Source organism: Pleurodeles waltl, chromosome 8 (assembly GCF_031143425.1).
Source record: "Pleurodeles waltl isolate 20211129_DDA chromosome 8, aPleWal1.hap1.20221129, whole genome shotgun sequence".
In the NCBI taxonomy this organism is placed as follows: domain Eukaryota; kingdom Metazoa; phylum Chordata; class Amphibia; order Caudata; family Salamandridae; genus Pleurodeles; species Pleurodeles waltl.
Window position 1 is genome coordinate 852822921 of NC_090447.1, and position 21854 is coordinate 852844774.

General features: G+C 45.4%; 1 protein-coding gene across 1 annotated transcript in view; it reads left to right on the forward strand.

The window, feature by feature from the left end:
* The window catches only part of ABCC4 (ATP binding cassette subfamily C member 4 (PEL blood group)), a 1378868-nt gene that overhangs the window by 124505 nt on the left and 1232509 nt on the right, over positions 1-21854 (forward strand). Inside the window, exon 2 of the mRNA XM_069205134.1 lies at positions 19215-19325. Coding sequence (XP_069061235.1) covers positions 19215-19325 — 111 coding nt within the window. The remainder of the gene's footprint in view (positions 1-19214; positions 19326-21854) is intronic.

Below are 21854 nucleotides of genomic sequence, written 5' to 3' on the forward strand. Positions count from 1 at the left end.
TCTGTTGTCCAATATGAATTATTCTGTCAGTTCTTTTCACCGCAGTATCTATGACAGAATTTGGTCAGTAGCACCTTGGGTCAGAGTGATCCCCTTTTTGTTTATCAGCACTATTAAGGAAGTTGATCAAGAACTGGGTAACAGATCAGGGACAAGATGGGTAAAAACACTCCAAAAAGGTGCCTGGCTAGCTCTGTTGTAGAATACAAGGTCTGTAGACATCCGGCCTGGACCTGGGGCCTTGCCGGTAAGACTCTCTTGTATGGCACCCAATAATTCTGATTAACTCAAATATAAGGTTAGTGTTTGTATCAAACAATTACAAAGGACACTTGGTAGGCAACAGTCAGAGAGAGTGTAATAAATGCCTCTAGAGTGAGTCACCCACTCATTGCCTGTGATGTTATAGCTTAAATGGTTCCCAGTACAGGTGCTCAATTTAATGGTGTTTACTGTGCCAAGGACACCCTTTAATCTCTTCTATAGGCTGCAAGTAGCGAACATTTCCAATTCACGTTGTTAAACTCCATTTTCCTTATTTTTATTTCCTGTTTATAACGAGATTGTGTGTTGCAACTTCCACGACATTCATTGGACAAGAAGACAGAGCTTTATGCAACCATCTATTTGCATGGAAGAATGCACTGTCAAATCCGTTGGCACTAGCTTTTGGCAAAGGTTTTAATAAACCTGAATGCCTACTATTTACAAATATTTGCAGACTCATTAGGCACGTGAACCGAGGAGGGCACCCTCTGCAAGGCATACTAAAAAGAATCAAAATTACTTTTATAGCAGCCAGAAACTGGTAGGGCTGGGCAGACTCCACACAAGGCTAAGCCCGTTTCTTTTGGTTTGGGCTGGGCTAAGGTTTGTGTTTGGAATGTCCAAGGTCATAATAGAGAAGGAAAATGAGGGGAACTAAGGGATTATGGTCCCCATAACTCCCAGCCAAAATTTGCCCATGTTTAAAAAATTAAAGTAAACCTGTGACAGAAACATATAGTCAATTACTGAGGCACAGCCTCTCCTATGAAAAGTTGGGATTCCTCCGTCATCACTTTTCACAATCTGAAACATATTGTTAAATTATGATCAGCAATATGGTATCCCAATTCTCTGCTCCTGTGATCCCTGCAATTGCCCCTAGCATTAAAATCCTGTAAAGCGGATTGAAGGTGTTAGCCAGTTCTTTGGCATTTAAGCCTCAGCAGAGACTAAATAATATTAGTGTGTTTAAAGGCCCATGCTATTTTTACTCCTTATGTCCTCCACAAATCTGAACAATGAGAAAAAATTGTATTGGTGGCATACTGAAACTCATTGTTGTAAAAATTCAGCAAGTATAAATCAAAATTGAGCCGTCCCTTTATGGACACAATCCGATTTACATCACTACCAGTTTCTAACACAGCTAGCACTGAAACCTAACACTGAAATCTTCAGAGGGTAGAACGTACAGAATGGCATGGGTTACCTATTCGAAAATAAAGTAGAAGTTGCCTAAGTCTCCTGAAAGAGGAGAATATCATACGTGTTTGTCAAATCTTGCCATTCGGGCTGTTCCATATTTGGACTTAACACCAACTACATTCTAGCTCATATTGGTGATTGGAGGAGATACATCAGTCTCCAGGGTAACTAACCCTGATATGCACAGGCCAGGTCCTATGATATACCAGATTCTGGAAAATATAGTACTATAATCACTGGCAATAAGTCAGTCATTGAGCATTAATTTGAACAATCTATATCTATTTTGTAATGATACACTCTTGTGCACCCTGTAGCAATGTTCATGTGAGAATCTCAGGGAAATGTTTTTAGGAAAAGCCCAACATTAGTTTTGTGATGGCACTCAGTGAAGCAGCTTATTGACAAAGAAGGCTCTACATTTTGCACATATATAGTGTTCTTAAACTTAAATAACACAAGCACCAGGTATCATTTTTCTAGAAGGTCCCACCCAACCCACCCTTCTAGTCCATGATAACCTGATTTCCATTAATTGTGTTAGATCCCCTGTTTGTTGAGAGCCAGTGTAGCACCTTGTATAAGTTGAGCCCCTGTTTCCTCTGAGTTGCTTCTCAACTCAGGGATACCGGGTACGATCAAGACATAGGGGCATGTCAGTAGTGACAATTTGAGAGTTACATGGCTGCGGCTCGGCTCTTGGGGTATATCCCTGGATATAGCCTGGTCTGTCCCACCAACATCCCTCTGTGTGCTAGCATCCTGACCAGTGATGATAGGGGTCCTAGTTCAGCTAATTGAGAAAAATTAGCTTGGTAAGAGAGGAGCTCATCTAAGTTTTCAGACCCTGGTAATGAGCACTACGTGGTAACCATGGGATACTTGGCATGGGAGCATAGTTCTTACCACTAATAGCTGCTGAACAGGGTAAAGAAATGGTAAAGGTTTGTGCTGCAGTTCCATTGACACAACTACAGGACTTGTGATAGTATCAGTTCTGGCTTGCAAATGAGACTCAATGTTCTCTATTCTCTCCGTAATTGACAGCAGTTTTTTTATATTATGGCTGAGCCCAGTACAACATTCATACAGCATTAAAAAGTAAATACTGTCCCGTATAGATATGGGCACTGTTTGAGTCACATTGTCATTATGCTGTACCAAATTGTCACCCCTTTTCTGCTTAGCTGTCTGGGAAATATGTGCAGACGAGCCTTGTCTTGAGATAGAAGGGCAAGAGTCTGGTGTCACATTGCCAACATGATTCTGTGTTCACAGTTCCTGCAAGCATGGTGCCGTTATCTAGCAACAGTTTCTGTTCTGTGAGATCAATTTATTTGCCCCCTCCTACACCCAGCTCTCTCCAAAATGCTGTCAATGGTGGCAGTGTTGCAAGAAAAAATAGCTGGAGCTGGTTTGGACTTATCCATTGTGAAGCGGAAGGGTAATGCGAGCGATCAGAAAAGAGGATGAAAGGTGGTTGAGCCCAACCACTTCCAGGCACAAATGGACCAACTCTTGGGCCAGTCTTCACCCGGGTGTGCCCCGAGCGTTGGGGAGTAGTTGGCGCTTATGCATTGTGACGTCCAGAGGCAGTGGCCCTCCTCCGTCCCCTTCACACACAGCAAGAACTCTGGGAATTGCAGTCACTCTCTTGGGCGACCCTTTTAGCGGGGAGCAGTTAGTAATTTAGTAGCTTGATGACAAGAGGTAAGGGCGCGCCTCCTCAGCCCCCTCCACCCAGCAAGAACTCTGGGACTTACAGTCCCTCTCCTGGGCATGAACAATATTCACTCAAGTCTGTTGGTTCCCTACCAGAAAGTTCAAACATGTTTTTACACAATCCTCAGGAAGACAAAAGTAGGCGAATGAGCTAGATGTATGATGTTCCTCAGTACTCTGTTCTCTGACACCACTGCCATCTTGTCAGCAGAAGCACCTCTGCAATCATTTCTACCTGTGTAAAATACATAAACATGTCACCATACTCACACATGTGAAAAAAACTTGATAGTAAACCAATCACTTTATTATAGGTGTTACATTTACGTATTACATCTAGCATTCACTAACAGTATCTTTCACACTTCATTTTATTAATGTTTCAGTTGTGCACATCATTTGAAAACAATGCTTATACCACTGCATTCTAACCTGGTCATAAAATTTACAAAGAGCAAATTAGTAGCTACTAGCTTGCAGATCAGTCACTCCCATGAGGAACTTCATTACATCTCACTTTCTGCATTCACATAAATCATAACATTTACTCCAGTAAAGGCACAAATACATTTTTAGTAGACATAAAACCCTTCTCCATAGAATTAACTGTGCAGAGTGTTCTGTTTCCTGGAATTGCATATCATGCAACAACCTAGTTGAAGATAGGGAGGATACTGAGATGAAAAAATATAAAGCTCATTCTATCATCTAAAAGAACTGTTGTCTCTAAATATGTTTGTGGATTGAGGCCAATATGTTAAATACGGCGCCCCACTTAAGTCTTTTTACTTGAAAGCACTGCAGAAACTACCATTCTCGCACACAGCTTATATATCTTTGGGACTCTATCTAAGCCCCTCTTAGAGGGTCATGGGGCATGCACGGGCAACTGGGCCCAACAGTGGTGGTTGAGGCCTTTTACTCCTGGTGTCCCATGGCCCAGCCTTCTGTGGATCTTGAGTAACTGGGCCCAGTACCACTTGTGCACTTGACTCTTCAGTGATAACTGTGGCGAGCAGTCCAAGGCTCCCTTGGAGAGGAAGTGTGAATACAGGTTACTGAGCACAACTCATAACTCTTAAGTGCACATCAAAGTCAATAAATTCAATGTCCAGTCAAATACTTATTTCTGTAGTAAAAGAAGTATTTTATTTCTAACTCTGTGCTTTCAAATCAATATTATGATATATATAAACAATAACATATCTTCTCTTGAAGTCGGGGTTCTAGTGTTTCACTAACAAATCCCTCTCCCACCTGCTCTTCATAATGTGTTAGGGGTTATTCCTCATTCAGTGGTGGCCTCATCCAGGAAAAGCGCACTAGTAAGCGCTGACTCTTCATAAAATAGTCAAAAGTGCCTTGGCATCAGAGCACCCTCTGCAGCAAGATCCATTGGGGCGTGATAGGCCTGTAACTCATCTTACCTGCTGCAGCAGCAAGGAGGCTTGCAGTGTCCAAGCTAGTGCAGCAAAATACCCTTCAAGTGCCCTACATAAATCCTTCATCTGATCTACGGACATAGTGCTGAAATCAGTTCCCTACCCTGTGTTCTGCATTACTATGCATGCCGGTTTTATGCATAGAAAAAAAAACGGGACTTATTGCACTACTGGTGCATATTGGAAATGGCCATGGTGCCTCTATATTCAGGCTCCTAAATATTAGGCACCCCACCACTTGGCACCAACTATCAGAACCCCTTTCAGAGGGCCACAGGGCACGCAGGGGATGTACAGGCTTTTCCCCGCATGGCACTTGATTTATGCCTCAGTTCAGGACAGCCCTCTCCTGACATAAGGGTGTTGTGAATTCGATCCTGTAAATGGGCAATGACTTGCTCAGTGCACAGCTGTCTTCTCACACCTTGCACCAGGCGTCCTCTCTGCAAGGCTCTGTGCTGGGCCTCGCTCCCTCCAACACTTTCCTCTTCCTTACAGGGTACACTGGTCTTGGCAAGCAGGCAGGGGATGGTGCTCCAGGCTCCAGGGCAGGTGACCTTGATTTTCCTAGGTGATGTCCCTCACCCTGCAGGCAGACTAGCAGACATTGCCCCCCAGGCCTGTTAACAGGCAGAAGTCTTGCAGAGCTTCCCCATCTCATGCAGGCTGTCTGACTGCTTCGCAGATGACAAATTTAGGGGTTAAACCCCCTTCTTATAGTACATTTTCAGACTCCAAATGTGATATAGGGTGTAGGTCTTTGAAGAGTTATGTTGGAGTTCTGCTTCTTTTGAAGTGTACACGTTTCTCTCTCTTCTTCTTGAAAGGCTGACTCTAATAGGAGAGACTCCAAAGCTGATAGTCCCACAATGCAGGCCATTGGAGTGACCAGAGTTCACACTTAGATGTTAACCACAGTGATATGTGCATCAAAAGGTTAATGCAGGCTCCCAGACCTACTGACTCCCTTATCAGCCACATCTCCTTCTTGAGAAGTGCCCCACTCTTTCCTTGTGATCTATCACTGAATTACAGAGCACCTTTTGAAGTGTACAGATGGTGTCTCCCTATCCATTCTCCAGTGTGTCCCACCCAGCTTTTGGGTATGAAGCAATACACAAATCTGTCTGGAGGATTCCTGTTCTCCTCATGTCTTCACCCTTCAGGCGTGTGCTTCCAAAAATGGACCCCAAGATCCTCCAAGTAATGTACAATTACAGGCACATTTGCTCTCGGCACTGCTCAGTACTGTAGCCTTTCTGTGTTGTGCCCTGGTGTGCTACTTGCAAACACGCAGAACCAGTACACACATTCATTATGCACACACTGCACAACACTTCACCTTTCAGGTATTGTACTTTTCGCAAGCACACATACACTCAGCACATCCTTCCACTGTGCACGCAGTGCACAGCACTACATCTCTTATGTAAGGTATTCTTCACAAGTATACATACACTCAGTACATGCACTCACTCAGGGGTGTGAAATTCCTATAGCACGCCCAGGACATATTCTTTTGGGTCAAGGACAACATGTTTTCATGTTTATTTTGTCCCAAGTAGGCCCAACCCCCTGCAGCACAAACTCTTTGGCTGCCAGTTTACAGGGAAGGGAAGCGTCTGCAGTTGAGGTAATATTTGTGTCCATACATATGTTAATACTGTTTGAATTTGTATTCATGGTTCATTAATGCAAAGTCTTTAATATTAAGGTGAGCAATCTAAATAAACCTTGTAAGGTCAAAGTGGTTCCAGTAAAAAAAAAATGAGTGTTCATGCATTTGAAAAGTTGAACAATAAGAGGCTACGTATAATGCTCCCAGAATGCTCTCTGACTATATGCAGATGTTTGCAGAAGCTTGTAAGCAAGATTGTTGATTATTTGCTTTCAAATTAAAATGTTCAGAAAAAAATGCAAGCAGAAAAAAAAGGTTTGCTAAATTACTGTGAAATTGTAGGTACTATTTCATAGATGCACCATTTAGTAAACTGTGCTGATGCATCCCAGTATTTCCAAACAATATTCATAATGAAACATCACTGTAACCATTTTCAACAATAATATGGGAAATATGAAAAAAAACAAGCCCTGGCAAAGCCAACTAATTCGACATACGTGGTCAGTCTTTGGTTTTGTCAATGCAGGTCTTGTTTTGACATGGCTTTTGTAATACTTCATTGATGTGGGAGCTGCCAAGCCCTTACCACTGTAACAGACATTAGCAAAAAGCAAAAAAATGTGGTCTCAAAAAGGACTCCTTGCCATAGTAGTTCCTGGCACAGAACAAAACTACTTTGTGTGCCAATAAGCTCCTTGTGGAAGAGCAGAATCCTACCACTCACAGTAAAGCCAGCTGATAGATGCATAGATAGAGGAATACAATTTTAATAAAAACAAAAGGCTTGGTTAATGTCAGACGTACTTTTGGACCCAATTCTTAAATAAATTCACAAAAGTGCACCTATGGTGTATGTCTTTACATTAGTGGCTTTCATGAATTCACAAGAACTTACAGAAGTAGACCAGGAAATCGTACTTCTAGAACATATTTGTGAAATGTATTTTAGCATGAGCAAATATGGATGTGTAGATTTGCTCACACGAAAATCTATAGAGCGCTTACAAGTTCACTTTCCCTCCAACCACCTTTTTCCCAACCCTGAAAGAACTTCTCCTTCTGCCATTGTCAGGAGTAAATTTCCAACCTTTCTCAGTAAGGAAAAGAATAGAGAAGAGATTGTGAAAATCCTTAAAACACACATTTTAGTATGGTTGGACAGACTCAAAGGCATTCCAGCCCTGGAACTACTGCTTACTGCTTTCTCCGGCCCCAGTATGTAGATGGCAAAATAATGAAACTACCATAGTAGGACTTAAAATTGCTAGTATTCAAGTCCTACTGCAGTATGAGCCCTGGCATAAACAGAGAGGTTATTACCAGAGCTCTTACATAATGAGATTGCTGCCATATTATGTTGCTGCACTACATGGAACCGGACAAGTGGAGTTTTTTATAGGACAAGTGAGATTATTGAAGCAATCTGTCCCATGGACAAGTAGATATTGTATTAAATTCCACACCCCTGACTCACCATGCATGCATTGCACAACAGTGGTCTATCCCTGCACTGTATCCTTCTCAGGCACACATACAACCAGCATAGATGTAGGCCAAGGGGGAGTTAAGCACACAGCAGCAGCATTTTTTTAAAAAGATGAGTGAGCCTGTAGGCTTCAATCCGATGACCAAGGTAAAAAGATTGTTTTCACGCCTACTGATCACTACACAGTATGCTACCACCACTGTGCTGCTTAACTCCTGGTGAAGCAATTAGCCTTCCACCACTCTGAGGGTAGCACTTTGGGCACCCCTCTCCGTCCAACAGGACCTCAGTCAGTATAACAGGCCTATGACGTGGCACACATGCATGATCCATGTTTGCCTATGACAATAGAAATCAGCATTAGGGATCCAGACAGCAGTACAGCTGGGCACTGTATAGTATTCCTCACAGCACCCCCTTTTGGATTGATCTAAAATGCATCATGATGATTGTTCATTTAGCAGTAATACAGTGTAAAGGGCAACTACCTCCAACTTGAGAAAGCTAAGGCACCATTGGGCATGAGGCCTTTGTGGCACATAGTGGACTACTTGTGCTACTGAAAGATGTCCTGTCAGGTAAATAACTTGAGCATAAGTCAAGAGAACACATAGACTCTTTTATAAGACTGCTTTAGCACAATCACGCATCACTATGACATCAACATAGAATATTGCATACATGTGCTTTATAGCTAATTTAGAGGGAAAGGAATGCTTTTTTGTGTTTTAAGTTCGGTTTTTAAGTTCAGTCAGCATATCACTTAAGTATTGAACAGAATCGGCACAAGCACACACGCTTACTTTACACCTTGTTTGCATCTAAGTTTAAAAAAACAGCAAAGCTTCCTGGTTCAGCCTCACCTTCTCCATGCACTGCTGTACAGATAGATCATCAAGAATATATTTGCTGCAGAAAAGGGTAGCCCAATCAATCGCCGTACCGCAGGTGCAATCCTGTTCTGTGATTTCAAAGGCAGTGCAAAATCATTGAAACCACAATGCACTACTGACACCCCTTTAAACCTGACGGACTCGGGAGTGTGTCCAAAGACTAACCCCTTGTAAGGCTGACTTTTTGAAGCAAAAGGTGTGTGTGGGGCGGTAGCCATGCCCCCCCCAGTCCCCAGTCCCCCACAGTACACCTGCCTGCATCAGAGGCCACCAGTGGCAGATGGTGGGCATCCTCTGCATCTTATTAACCTTGGGAGCTGCCAAGAACCACGTGAGAGCTGCGGTGCCAAGCAGCTGTGCGTTCAAGAAGTTGACTATGCTGGAGCCCTGAATCGCTGCGACACCTGCGGCCTGCCCTGACGACCCTACCAGCTGAGGAGGCCCACTCAGGTGACCGGAGGAGCCTTGCCACCACTGACCACACGAAGCCCGGCGCTGCCAGTCAGCCTCGTGACGGCACCTGCGGATTCTATAGACATGAGCATCACCAGTAGACTGTGTTGCCGTCCGGACCCTCCAGTCTCCTTGCTCATACATGGCTTGCTTTGGCCTGCCGGGGCCTCCGGCATCCCGCGCAGCGTTGCACAGGGTGGCCCTGTGGGGAGCCACCGACCTTGGACTCTGAGTGGGAAGGTATGCTGCGGGGCTAAGGTGGCCTAGCCTGATTTGCTGCATTTTGGCTCTCCGCGCTGCACTCTCTCTCTGCACGGCAACACCTCTGTGGCCTCCACCCATCTCCCTAGCCTCCGCCCAGCCGTCAGCGACTCCACTTACACTAACAACACTACTGAGACCCTAATTACTCTCTTAACCTCGGAAGAATGCCTCAGTATTGGAAGACCGAAGTGCGTGGAGATTTGTTCTCCGGGGGCCTCCCTGTGGGGGCCACAGCCCCGCACTCGTTGGATGTATGGAACGCTGCAACCTCTCATGCCCATTTAGCAGAATCCGGCCATATTGAGAACTGGACCCTGGCTACCCAATGCATATCGTTTCTCATCTCTTATGTTAATTGCTCCAAGTTGTCACGGATGCCTGAACGCTCTTATCATCGTTCAGCCCCCTACCACGTCCATACTGCTGTGACTCAACCCGTACGTTAGGGCAGGGGCTGACCTAGTGGGTAATACATAGGGATATAGTTCAGCTTCTATTCATTTGCCTCAAGCCATCAGCCGCAGCACTAGGCCTGACTACTTGTGACCGGTAGGGGAGGTGCAGGCTCCTGGTGGCTTTGCAGAGCTGCACCAGGTAGTCGGCTGACCAGTGGTGTCACTGACACCCCTTCTCCTGCTACATTCGGGGCTGACAAGTGTGCTACTATGTCTCCGCAGTGCAGTGCTAAAAAATATGCCACGCTTAAAGACATCTTCGCCAAACCCTTGTCTAAGAAATCGGACCAGAGCGGAGAGGAGCTTCCTCCTGCAAAAGCGCTGTTGGAAACGGCAGCTCCCAGAGTGACAAATTGCCAGTTACAAGAGCATTCCAGGAGAGTCTTTTCGGGACCCTCAGGGAGGACATCGCAACACTCAAGCAAGCAATAGCAGTGGATGAGAAGGGCATCGGTCCGGACCTTGGCAAACTGGGCCAACGGATCAACTTTCTGGAACAGATAACCCACTCACGGGCAGAAGTGCTGGAGGAATATCGTCATGAACTTCTTGAACTTCAGGACAAGAACTTGGAGTTCCAATATCAGCTGGAACACCTCGAGAATAGATCCCACCGCTTAAACATCCGCATCCAGGGAGTCCCACTACAGGCCATGTTGGGAAACCTGGAAGACAGTCACTCACCTATTTCGAGATGCGGCTCTGGACCTTGCAGATCAGCCCATTATCCTTGAGCGCACTCAAAGGGCTAGCCATCCTGCCCGTCTCCAAGCCAACTCCAGGATATCCTCACATGTCTCCACTACTATAGGCAGAAGGAGGCCATCATGTCTGCAGCCCAGGACAGGAATATCATTGACTTTGAGGGCCTAAATGTCAGGATCTACCAGGACTTTTCTCCCATCACACTACAGCGTCGCTGATCCCTGCAACCCTTAACTGACTTCCTATGAGATAAGGGGATCAAATACAAATGGGGACACTCCTTCAGGCTTCAATTTGTTTGAAACAGTGAAATTTGAATTATCCATACCCCAGACGAGTACCGCTCGCTCCTGGATATGACTTCTCTCCCCAGGGAATTCTCTCTTCCTTTGCCGTCACAACAGGCAGCATCTCCCAACACAGAAAAATGCAGACAGACCTGTCCGACGAAGAAATTGGTCTGCAAGCCTACAGTGAAGGAAAGGCGTACAGAACTGGCGGCGTTGCTGCTCCAGTTACAACGCTGTGACCGCATCAGATCCTGATAGTGACCACTGACTCCTTGGAGGGCGTGCAAATGGCAGCGAAGCTCCCTGGCTCCGTTGGATCAAAAGTTTGCCACCAGTTGTTGCCAATGACATTGACCCTCAGGTTTCGACCTCATATGTTCCCATGCGAGAAACCTGCTTGTTGTTCATTTTCTGGTTCTCTCCTTGCTCCCTCACCCCTGCCCATCCCCTTTCCTCCCTGACTGTTACATTACCCTTCCACACACGCTCTCGGACACTACATCACAGACAAGTCTTCGGGGACATATGTACAAACCCTGGCCCCCCTCTCCTCTTTGCTGCTCCTAACACGCCCCATCCATGGTGAATATACTTACCCTGAACCTTTGGGGACATAATGCCCCGACGAAATGCCTTGCACTCCTATCCTTCCCTAGAGACACCAAATCTGACATTTGCCTTCTCCAAGAAACTCACCTACTTAAAGCTGACTGGCGAAGCCTTCATTCCCGATAGCTTGACCACCAATATTTTTCTTCAGGGCATGGCAAGAAGGCAGGAGTGGAGATCCTTTTTGCCACACACTTCCCAGCGAAGGTGACACAAACACATTCTGACCTATCTGCAAGGCTCTTAGCGGTACAGGTAGAACTACACAAACACACCTTCATACTAACAACTCTATTTGCCCCAAATGAGCATCAGGAAGACTTTATAAAGGATACCGTAGGCCGCATTATTACTCTAGCGGAAAAGGATATCATAGTTGGGGCAGGGGGGCTTTAACATTGTACATGACGCCCATTAGATTGCTCCACCTGGAGGGTGGGGACGGACTGATGCACTTTCCACATCTTGCAGACTGTGGTTAGCCGACGTGGATCTGGTGGATGTGTGGAAAGAAGAATCCAACAACAGATGACTACACCTTTTTCTCCACGGCCCACCAGCCCTACGCCATAATTTACTGCTTTCTCATATCCCCACGTATCACTGCCACGACTGATGCAGTGGACGTTGTAGCGGCCACCGTTTCTGACCATTCCCCCATCACTTTTCAGTGCACCTTCTCTAGCTCTGCACAATTTCCTCATACATAGCATCTTAAACGTCAACTTCTTACCTACGACAAGTGTCCGAAATTACTGCTGCACGCACCTCATTTTTAGATACCAATGACACCTCCAACACATCTAGAGCCCTCTTGTGGGACACACTGAAGGCAGTAATGCGGGGTCAGTTTATTGCAATAGCTGCCCGCTTCAACAAAGACAAGCAATAAACTTGTGCTAAGCTAGAATCTACCATCAAAGACCTAGAAGTGACTCATAAACAAACTGGCTCAGTTGCTACACGGCACCAACTTACGGTTGCGCGCAAGCAACTAAAAGCACTCGACATGTACATGGCGGAGTACGCCCTGTTGCGAACAAAACTAACATGCTATGCTGGTGGGAATAAAGCGGGGTGGTTACTAGTTCAGTTTGTGCTCCCAAGTGATTCCGCAACAAGTGGAAACCCTTATGGAGCCTGACAATGCCACAATTCATCAAGATAGTTTAATAGCAAAGGAATTTGAACCCTTGTACCCTGCCCTCTACACAGCTGAGGACCTGGACCAATTCTTATCTGGCACAGGTCACACTGACCTGCGTTCCTCCAGGGAAGGCCGCCATCCTAGATGGGGACATTTCGCCTACCGAGGTCCTCATGGCCTTAAACCGCCTCCAAATTGGCAAGACACCGGGACAAGATGGATATACCTAAAAGTTTTAAACAACCTTTGGGCTCTGTATTGGCTCACCCTTATAACTCATTCAGCTTCTTGGGTACCCTTACGAACACCATGCAACTTGCACCAATAACAGTGCTCCCTAAGCCTTGTAAAGACCTGGTGCAGTGCTCCTCTTATTGTCCTTTTTCTCTGCTTAATGTAGACACCAAAATTTTCTATGGAATTTTGACTCAGCGTCTCGCCCCACACATGTAAGGCCTACTAGACCCCGACCAGACCAGGTTCATATCAGAACGAAGCTGTAGTGACAGTACAAAACACATTTGTCATTTGCTGGATAAGGCATAGTGTTCCCGTATCCTGGCTTTTCTCCTCTCCTTAAATGCAGAGAAGATCTTTGATCTGGTCCATTGGCCAAACCTGTGCTTCATATTAGAGAGGTTTGGCACTTGTCCACGATTCCAGCTATGGATTCAAGCTAGTTAAGCCTCCTCCAAGGCGCTGGTGCGAGTTAATGGGCATCTGTTGCAGCCTTTCTGCATCTCTAGGGGGCACCCATCAGGGTTGCCTCTTATCTCCTCTGCTATGTCCCTATATTTATGGAGACCTTTGCAGAACAGTTGCAAAGCAATAGAGACATCACAGACATATCCATGGTTGGTAGGGAACATAAGGCTGCGTTATATGCCGATGATGTCTTGTTGGTCCTCTCCAACCCACTCACTTCATTACCAGCAGTGTTGCAAGACTGACTGCCTTTAGACTGGCTTCAGGCTTTAAAACGAACTTGCAGAAGTCCTCAGCGCTGAACTTCACCATTCTAAAAGCCAACCAAGCTCTACTTGAAGGGCAATTCCCCTTTGTCTGGGCCCAGCAGGGGATAGGATACCTGGACCTATAACTCCACCACACACCTGGCCGTATCACTGAATGTAATTATGCTGCATTGTTGGTAAAAACTCACTCTGGCCTTTCCAGGTGTCTCTTGTGACTGGGGCGACTGGCCCCTGTTAAGTTTACCTTACTACCTAGCATTCTTTATGTAATGCAGATGCTACCACTCCAACCGCCCCACATGTATACAGCGTATAGTTGAGGACTTTATTTGGGGAGGAAAAAAAGGAGCATATTGTGAGAAACAAGGCATATTTGCCCCAGTTTGGAAGATGGTGTGGGCATCCCTCATCTCTTAAGTTATTATGAGGCAGCGCAGCTGCTTTACATGGTGGAATGGTGTGAGAAAGTAGCCTCTTTCTAGCATGGTTACCCCCACTTTTGGCATGCTTGAGAGAGAGTGTCAGTGTTTTTACTGTCTCACTGGGATCCTGCTAGCCAGGACCCCAGTGCTCATAATGAAAACCCTATTTGTATTTGTATTTTGCCTTTCTCACTTGGATCCTGCTAGCCAGGACCCCAGTGCTCATAGTTTGTGGCCTCATGTGTGTGTTGTCAGTAGTGCTTAACTGTGTCACAGTTCTGCTAACCATAACTTCAGTGTTTAAGCTCTCTGCTTCCAAATTAGTCACTATAGTTTAGTGACTTAATTTACCAATTCAAATTGGCACACTGGACCCCCCTTATGAGTCCCTAGTATATGGTACCTAAGTACACAGGGCATTGGGGTTCCAGGAGACCCTTATGGACTGCAGTGCGCACACCATTTCACAGACATTTTCACTGCACTTAAGTAACTTATAAGTCACCTATATGTCTAACCTTCATTTACTGAAGGCTAGGTGCAAAGTTACTAAGTGTGAGAGCACCCTTGCATTAGGAAAGGTGCCCTCACGCTGTGCGGGGCCAACTCCTCTGACTTAGTGAGTGCAGGGACACCAATACACTCGTGGACTACCTACCTGTATGTAGCTTCACAATGGTAACTCCACATATGGCCATGTAAGGTGTCTATGATCATGTAATTGTCCCCCCATTTCAAATCTGGTATTGGGGGGCCAATCCCATGCATCCTGGGGGCTCCACCATGGATCCCAGTACTGCCAAACCAGCTCTCTGAGACTTGTACTGCAGCTACAGCTGCTGCCACCTCACAGACAGGGTTCTGCCCTCCTGGGGTCCGAGCAGCTCAGTTCCAGGAAGGAAGAATCAAGCATTTCCTTTGGGAGGAGTGTGTTGCACCCTCTCCCTTTGGAAATAGGTGTTACAGGCTTGGGAGAGGTAGCCTCCCAGAGCCTCTGGAAATGCTTTGAAGGGCACAGATGGTGTCCTCCTTGCATAAGCCAGTCTACACCAGTTCAGGGACCCCCAGTCCCTGCTCTGGCGCGAAACTGGACAAAGGATAGGGGAGTGACCACTCCCCTGTCCATCACCACCCCAGGGGTGTTGCCCAGAGCTCCTTTAGTGTGTCCCTGGTGTTGGAGATCTTGTTTTCCAAGGTGTGGGGACACTCTAGAGATCTCTGAGTGGCCAGTGCCAGCAGGTGACATCAGAGACTCCTGATAGGTGCATACCTGGTTAGGTAGCCAATCCCCCTCTCAGCGCTATTTAGGGTCTCTCCTGTGGGTTCCTTTTCAGATTCAGCTTGTAAGTTTCCAGCAGGAATCCTCTTCAACTCCTGCTTCATCCTCTGACCGTTGGATCAACCGCAGACTGCTCCAAGAACTGCTGTAACTGCAACAAAGTATCCAGAAAGGCTACTGTGACCCTGAAGCTTCTGCTCCAGCCAGCAACTGCAACAGTTTCCAAGGTGTGCACGCTCTGAGGATTCCCTGTCTTCACCCGGCACCAGAGGGACCAAAGAACTCTCCTGTGGATTGACGGAGCCACTTCCCTGCTTCAGTTGGCACCTTCTAAGATGATGGCCGGTTCTCTGGGACTCCTCTCCTGGCAACGAGCTTGCTCCCTGGAACACAGGTTGGACCACTTCGACACAGACGGTCCTAAGGTCCAGCTGTCCAAATTTGGCGGATGTAAGTGCTTGCCTTCCCCGTTTGCAACAGTACCCCTGTGCACTGTGTCATCTCTACCTCCTGAGGCCTCTGTGCACTATTTGCAAAAACCCTTTGTGCACAGCCTGGCCCAGGTCCCCAGCACTCTATCCTGTGACGCTTAACTCGCTGAGTTGTTCTCCGGCGGCGTGGGACCTTCTATCGTAGTGCTGCAACAACCGCAATTTGCACCTTCTTTGTCCCCATGTCCTGGGACCTCCATGGGTGCTGCCTGGTCATCTGTGGGTTCCCTCCAGTGTTAGGAGCCCCCACTCTCTCCTCAGTCTGAGTTGAGGCCCCCAGGTCCCTCCTGGGTCCAGGCAGTGCCATTTTGACGCATTCTGCGACATTGCTTGAACCAAGGCTTGTTGGTCAAATCCAGTGCTGCAACTCACCTGCATCCAACATCTCGACGTGGGACATCCTTTGCATCACGCAGGAACCCACAGCCATCTTCTTTGGTGCTCTTCTGCAGACTTCTTCCAACCGGCACTATTCTGTGACTATTTACTTACCTGATTTTGGTCGCTAGTTAATATATTGTGTATAATACTTACCTCCAGAAGGAGTATTGCCTCTAAGATATGTTTGGCCTTGTGTCACTAAAATAAAGTACCTTTTATTTTTGGTAACACTGAGTATTGTCTTTTATTGTGTATAAGTACTGCGTAACTATAGTGGTACTGCAGGAGCTTTGCATATCTCCTGGTTCAGCCTAAGCTGCTCTGCTACAGCTACCTCTAACAGCCTAAGCTGCTAGAACACTGACTACATTTCACTAACAAGGGACCAACTACAAACTAGGCCAGCTGCCTACAAATGGTCTGGACCTAGCACAGAAAAGCACAGGTGCTTCATAGATCAACCAGTCTCCGGCATTCATATTTGGAAGGTGCTTGGGCTTCTGAAACAGCACAGATGAGTAGGGTTTTATCTCATCGGTTCTTGACACTACAGTGGGAGTCTGGGACAGAGTACAAGTCAGAGGGGAATCGTCCACCCACATCTGACCGCAGACGCCCATCATAGGAAATCCGGACTCCACACCCCCGCCAACCCGCCCACACTATGGGGCTCTTCATTCATAAAAGGGCAGAAAGCCACCTGCAAGAGGGTGGGTGACTTATTTAACGCAGAGAGCCTTATCGACTCCCTCAATATGTGCTACTGGTCTCCGCTTACTGGCAATACACCGCGATCAGGCACTGGGTATATAGCTCCTAGGTCCGTTCTGATGGAAGTAGGCCACTCATGGCTTTTGAGAAATGGCTTCTCACCCGCTCTTCCGATAGATGCATTCTTTCTGTTATCTATGCCTCCCTCATCCTGTCCCAAGCTCCCTCTTCCATCACCAGCACAGTGGAGGTGGGAGGTGGAATGTGAGCGCACCTTCACCACAAAAGAGTGGTGAGACATTCTACACCGAGCTCGAGCCTCAGTCGGCAGTACTGCTAGTACTGCTAGTAAAGAAATGTTTCTCAAAATTACACACTACTGGGTTTACACCCCAGCCAGAATCACCTCATGGAACAGGGGTAGTGACGATACTTGCCAGCACCATTGTGGCCAGGTTGGTACTACTACCCACCTGCTCTGGCACTGCTCCCAGAGAGAAACATTTTGGGCAGAGGTCTTAATGGCGGTTGACGACATATATGACAGTGACGTCCCTAGGTTTCATAGCTATATTTTGCTAGGCCTACCAAACTCCTTGACATACCCTTCCAAATCAGCGAAGGGTTGCACCATCACAATCCCAGCGAGACTCGATTGGCTCCATTAAGTGTTGGACCTAATGGGTATGGAGACATTGATGGCAGCCGTTATGACGATGCTAACCCACAGTTTGATAAGGTATGAGGACCATGCATACGCGACCTGTCTGATGAATTTAGGTAACTCATCTGAAATATTTACACATTTCCCAACTAACAAACCCCAATTATGTCCCCAGTCAACCGAATACCTGACACAACATTTCTTGGCTTGTTGACATTACCCATTTTCATTTTGTAACTCATAGTGGGTGTTCCAATAGTAGACTTCATTTAACCCTTTTGGGACCCTTCCTGGGTAGATCCCCCTTCTTCCACTCCCATCAATGTTTTCTTGTTCAAGTTTATCTATTGTTTTCCACCGGCCAGTTGCTGTAGGTGGGTCGAATGTTGTGCTCTTTGCTTAAATTTAATAAAATAGATTCAATTCATAAACCTGAAGGAGCCATCATATGCAACACCTCCACATGTCTGAACCTATTTTATGTTATCTAAATTTATTTGAAGATCAAGTTGGATAATGAGGAACTCCCTCAGTGCTCTTAGAAATACCAAAACACAAGTTACTAAAGCTACTAATTTCTAGTAATCTGGCTCCAGTTTTCTACCATTTTAGTGTACAGGAACACTCAATTACCACAGCTCTTGCAAGACTGCCAGGGACGACTTTCATCATTATAGAAGGCCCATCTGGAGGAATCACTCAGTGTTTTGTTTTTTAGGCCTACCCGCAATGATCTCTGAGAAAAGGGTATTAACTCCAAAAGCTAAGAGTAGGAGTAATATATCCCCCAGTTAAACTGTATTTAAACAAGGCAGTCTAGCCTGTCCAGTAGTGTAAGAGCCATATTAATATTTTTTTGTGTGGTGCATTATACCACTTTTAGAAGCTCACTATATATCAGGTGTTACTATTTCCAGATGATTTGGTATTCAATTCACCAACATTGGAAAAATGAATGTTGAGTTCACTTTGCCAGTATTCAAACATATGACCTGCAGATCAAATCAGATGTCAGTAGTGAGCATTAACTTACTGAGAGATCTTGCTGGATGAAGGGCAGTTAATTTATTTAATGTATTAGGGTTCAGGGTTGACTAGGGGTGTGGACTGTTAGGACAGTGTCACCATAGGTATTTCCACCTGCCTACTTGTACATATTTGTAAGTTAATGGATAGTACTAAGTGATAAACCCCTAAAGCCCTTGTGTGGATGTTTTAAAATGTGCATTCTGCTTGTGGGAACCAGAGGGAGCAGTGGTTCAACCATAGTGTTCTTAAATGTTTATGGGGCTGCCAGGAGTGTGGCAATCCCCAAAGGAAATCCAACTAATGTTTTTAAGTCATCTTAAGTTTCGTCTGGGGTTAAGTTGGTCGTCACAGGAGTGTTTTCAGTTTCAGGTACTCCTTAAGCTTGGGTTCACATTTTTCCACACTTTAGTGGTTACATAAAGGAGGAATATTATCCATTGTATGTTTTCTGACACAACTCATATTCCTGATTTTGGTGGAAATTCCAGCCTCCTACTGAGTCAGGATTACAATTTTACTCAGAAGGAGTCAGTTAAACGTTTCTCAATCAAGCCCATGTGTTCTACATTGGTCTTATTCCTGGAATCCTTGTTGTTCACAGCTCATCTACAAAAACTTAATAATACTTTTTAAGTTCTCTGATTTTTTTCATGCTGATTATCTATTTTTAATCTGTTTTTTTATTTTTGTATTCTTCCAACAGCTGGCTAAATTCCTTATTTCTCACTGGACATAAACGAACTTTGGAAGAAGATGATATGTACAATGTACTCCCTGAAGACAGTTCACAGAGACTGGGTGAAGAATTGCAGGGGTAAGATAAAAAAAACATTGGCAAAGGCACTAGGTTTGGTTGTTTGTAGTGGACTATTTTGTCTGTTGAATATTGAAGTTTAGAGACTCTCCCTCGAGGAAATATTTTAAGAATTGGTGCCAAATTGTGCCTTTTGTAAACAACTGTTTAAGACATTTCATAACATGACCGTTTCGCAAACATTACAATTTACATGCATAATTTGTCATTTCAACCCAATTTAACTTCTCTTCTGTTAGATCTGCTAATTTTGAACTTCACTCCAGCCCTGTTACCTTTCCTCACTTTACCCCTTCTCACCCTTCAATCTGTGGCATGTGTGGTTATGTATACTAACTCTAATTAGTGGGTATTACAGGTGGTTTATCACTTAACGTCCTGATTTCAGTCTTTACCCCACTGTAGCAAATTTGCATTTTATGCATGGATAGCCCAGATTTTTGCCCTTTTATTGACTCTCATTTTGCTGACTTTAGGTCTCTGTGCACTTTCCCACTGCTAAACAGTAGTAAGGTGTCTATGCAACACCTGTAAATCATGTTCTGTACATTAGATCTACCTGCATGACCTTTTTAACACCTCTACATTTCCGCTAAAAATGGTGCACATATGGCATGGAAAGTTCAATATCGTAAGTGGACGTTTTTGTATATTTACACTACCTACAAATATGACAAAAGTTAATGTTTGCCTAGAGCACCACTGTGCACAGACTGGGCTGTAGTTTAAGTGCACTGTGCTATATAGGACTGTTTTTTATATAGTCATAAGTCAGCCCTCAAAGTTTGACTTATACGCCCACAGGACAGGTGCTAATGTGTAAAAATAGGGTACACCACATATGAGGCTCAGTGGACCCTCACAGTGAAATAAAACCCAAAAGCTATTTTACTTTGTAGACCTTGCCTGACCTTTGCCTAATAGGCTTAGATGGGAATAAAATCTTTATTTTCCACCTGTACTTAGCAAAGGGTTAGAAAAAATACTTCATTATTATTCCCTTCTTAGTTTATAAGTATCTCTCTTGATGGTGAAATCAGAATTTGAAAGCCTAAGCAGGAAAGTAACTTTGTTAATATGTAGTTTAGAAAGACGGAGTCAGGACTGGCTTATAAATTCTGCCACTCATCACACCTCCCTCCAGTGCTGGAATACAAATTATTTCCTGGGAGAGTCTATACCTCTGCCTGAGAGGGTGAATGTGTGTTAACTGCTGATCACTTAGCAGGGATTAGCTGTCTGGGAGTGGACAGGAACTTTTGGCAAAACAAAAGGGCAGCTTTAGCATTACATCTTTTGTTTTGGAGATCCCAAAGAGGGATTCTTCTGTTAATTCATAGTATCCTCTTACACAATCCATTCCCAGGCACAGAAGGACAGGGACCCAGTTCTGCTTTCTATCCCACTTCCAGAGCTGGAATACACATCTTTGGCTGGGCGAGTAAATGACTGGTTTACAGACTGTGGCTTGCAACTGTGCCCAGGGAAAGCCAATGGTGTTAACTGCTGACCACTTAGGAGGGATTAGCTATCTTGCAGTGGACAGGAAAGGTTGGCAGAACCTAGGGCAGCTTTAGCGCTGCCTCTTGTGACTTGGAGATGTGAAGGAAGGCTTCTTCTGTTCTGCCATTGGTTCATCCTGTGGACCATTCTAGACAGGCTCCAGCATTAGTAGGCGGGAAAACCATTTTTGACTCAGTCAGGTAGGAGAGTGGCCAAGTACTTTAGGACAGGCCTCCCTGGGTGCAACTGGGTACCACCATCTTGAAACATGGTCTGCTGGGTATTTTTACATTAATAGATGGGGGACTACAAGAAAATTGTTGAGACTGGATGGTAGAATTCCTCCAGTCACTGTCTAGTTCACAGGATAAGTTTGGCACCACCACCATCACCTCCTCAGAACATTCCTGGACCTGGGAAGACCCCACCTGAAGAAGAGCATGCTGGAAGAAACATCTTGACTCCTACTCCTGCTGTAAGAAGATGAGTTACACAAGAACAGAAAGGAGCAGTTCCAAGCACTCCAGGCACTCAGGAACTGGAACTGCTCCCCAAGGGTAAAGTGTTTGGCCTCCTGTTTACCTGCTTCAGGGACACAAACAGCAGAAGAAGTTTCCACTGACTAAAGAGCACTAGATTCTGCAAGAGAGCTGACTGGAGAGAGACCTGTGGCCCAGTCCTGTGGAACTTGGGCCTGCCTGACTGACCAGTCGAAGCTTTTTCTGCAGTTTGAGCCTAAGGGCCTGATTTAGAGTTTGGCGCACGATTACTCCATCACAAACATAACGTATATCCCATCTGCCATATTGCACGTGCCAATGGATATAATGCACTTGTAATTCAGCGGATGGGATATCTGTCATGTTTGTGACAAAGTACCCTGTCTGCTGTTGAACTCTAAATCAAGCCCAAAGTCTGAAGGTAAAACCTTTGACCGTTGCAACCCCCAGGTGCATTTGACCTCTGCTCCACTAGGTTCAACCTGAAATTGTACCTAGGTCCAGGACCACTGTGAACTGTTGTATA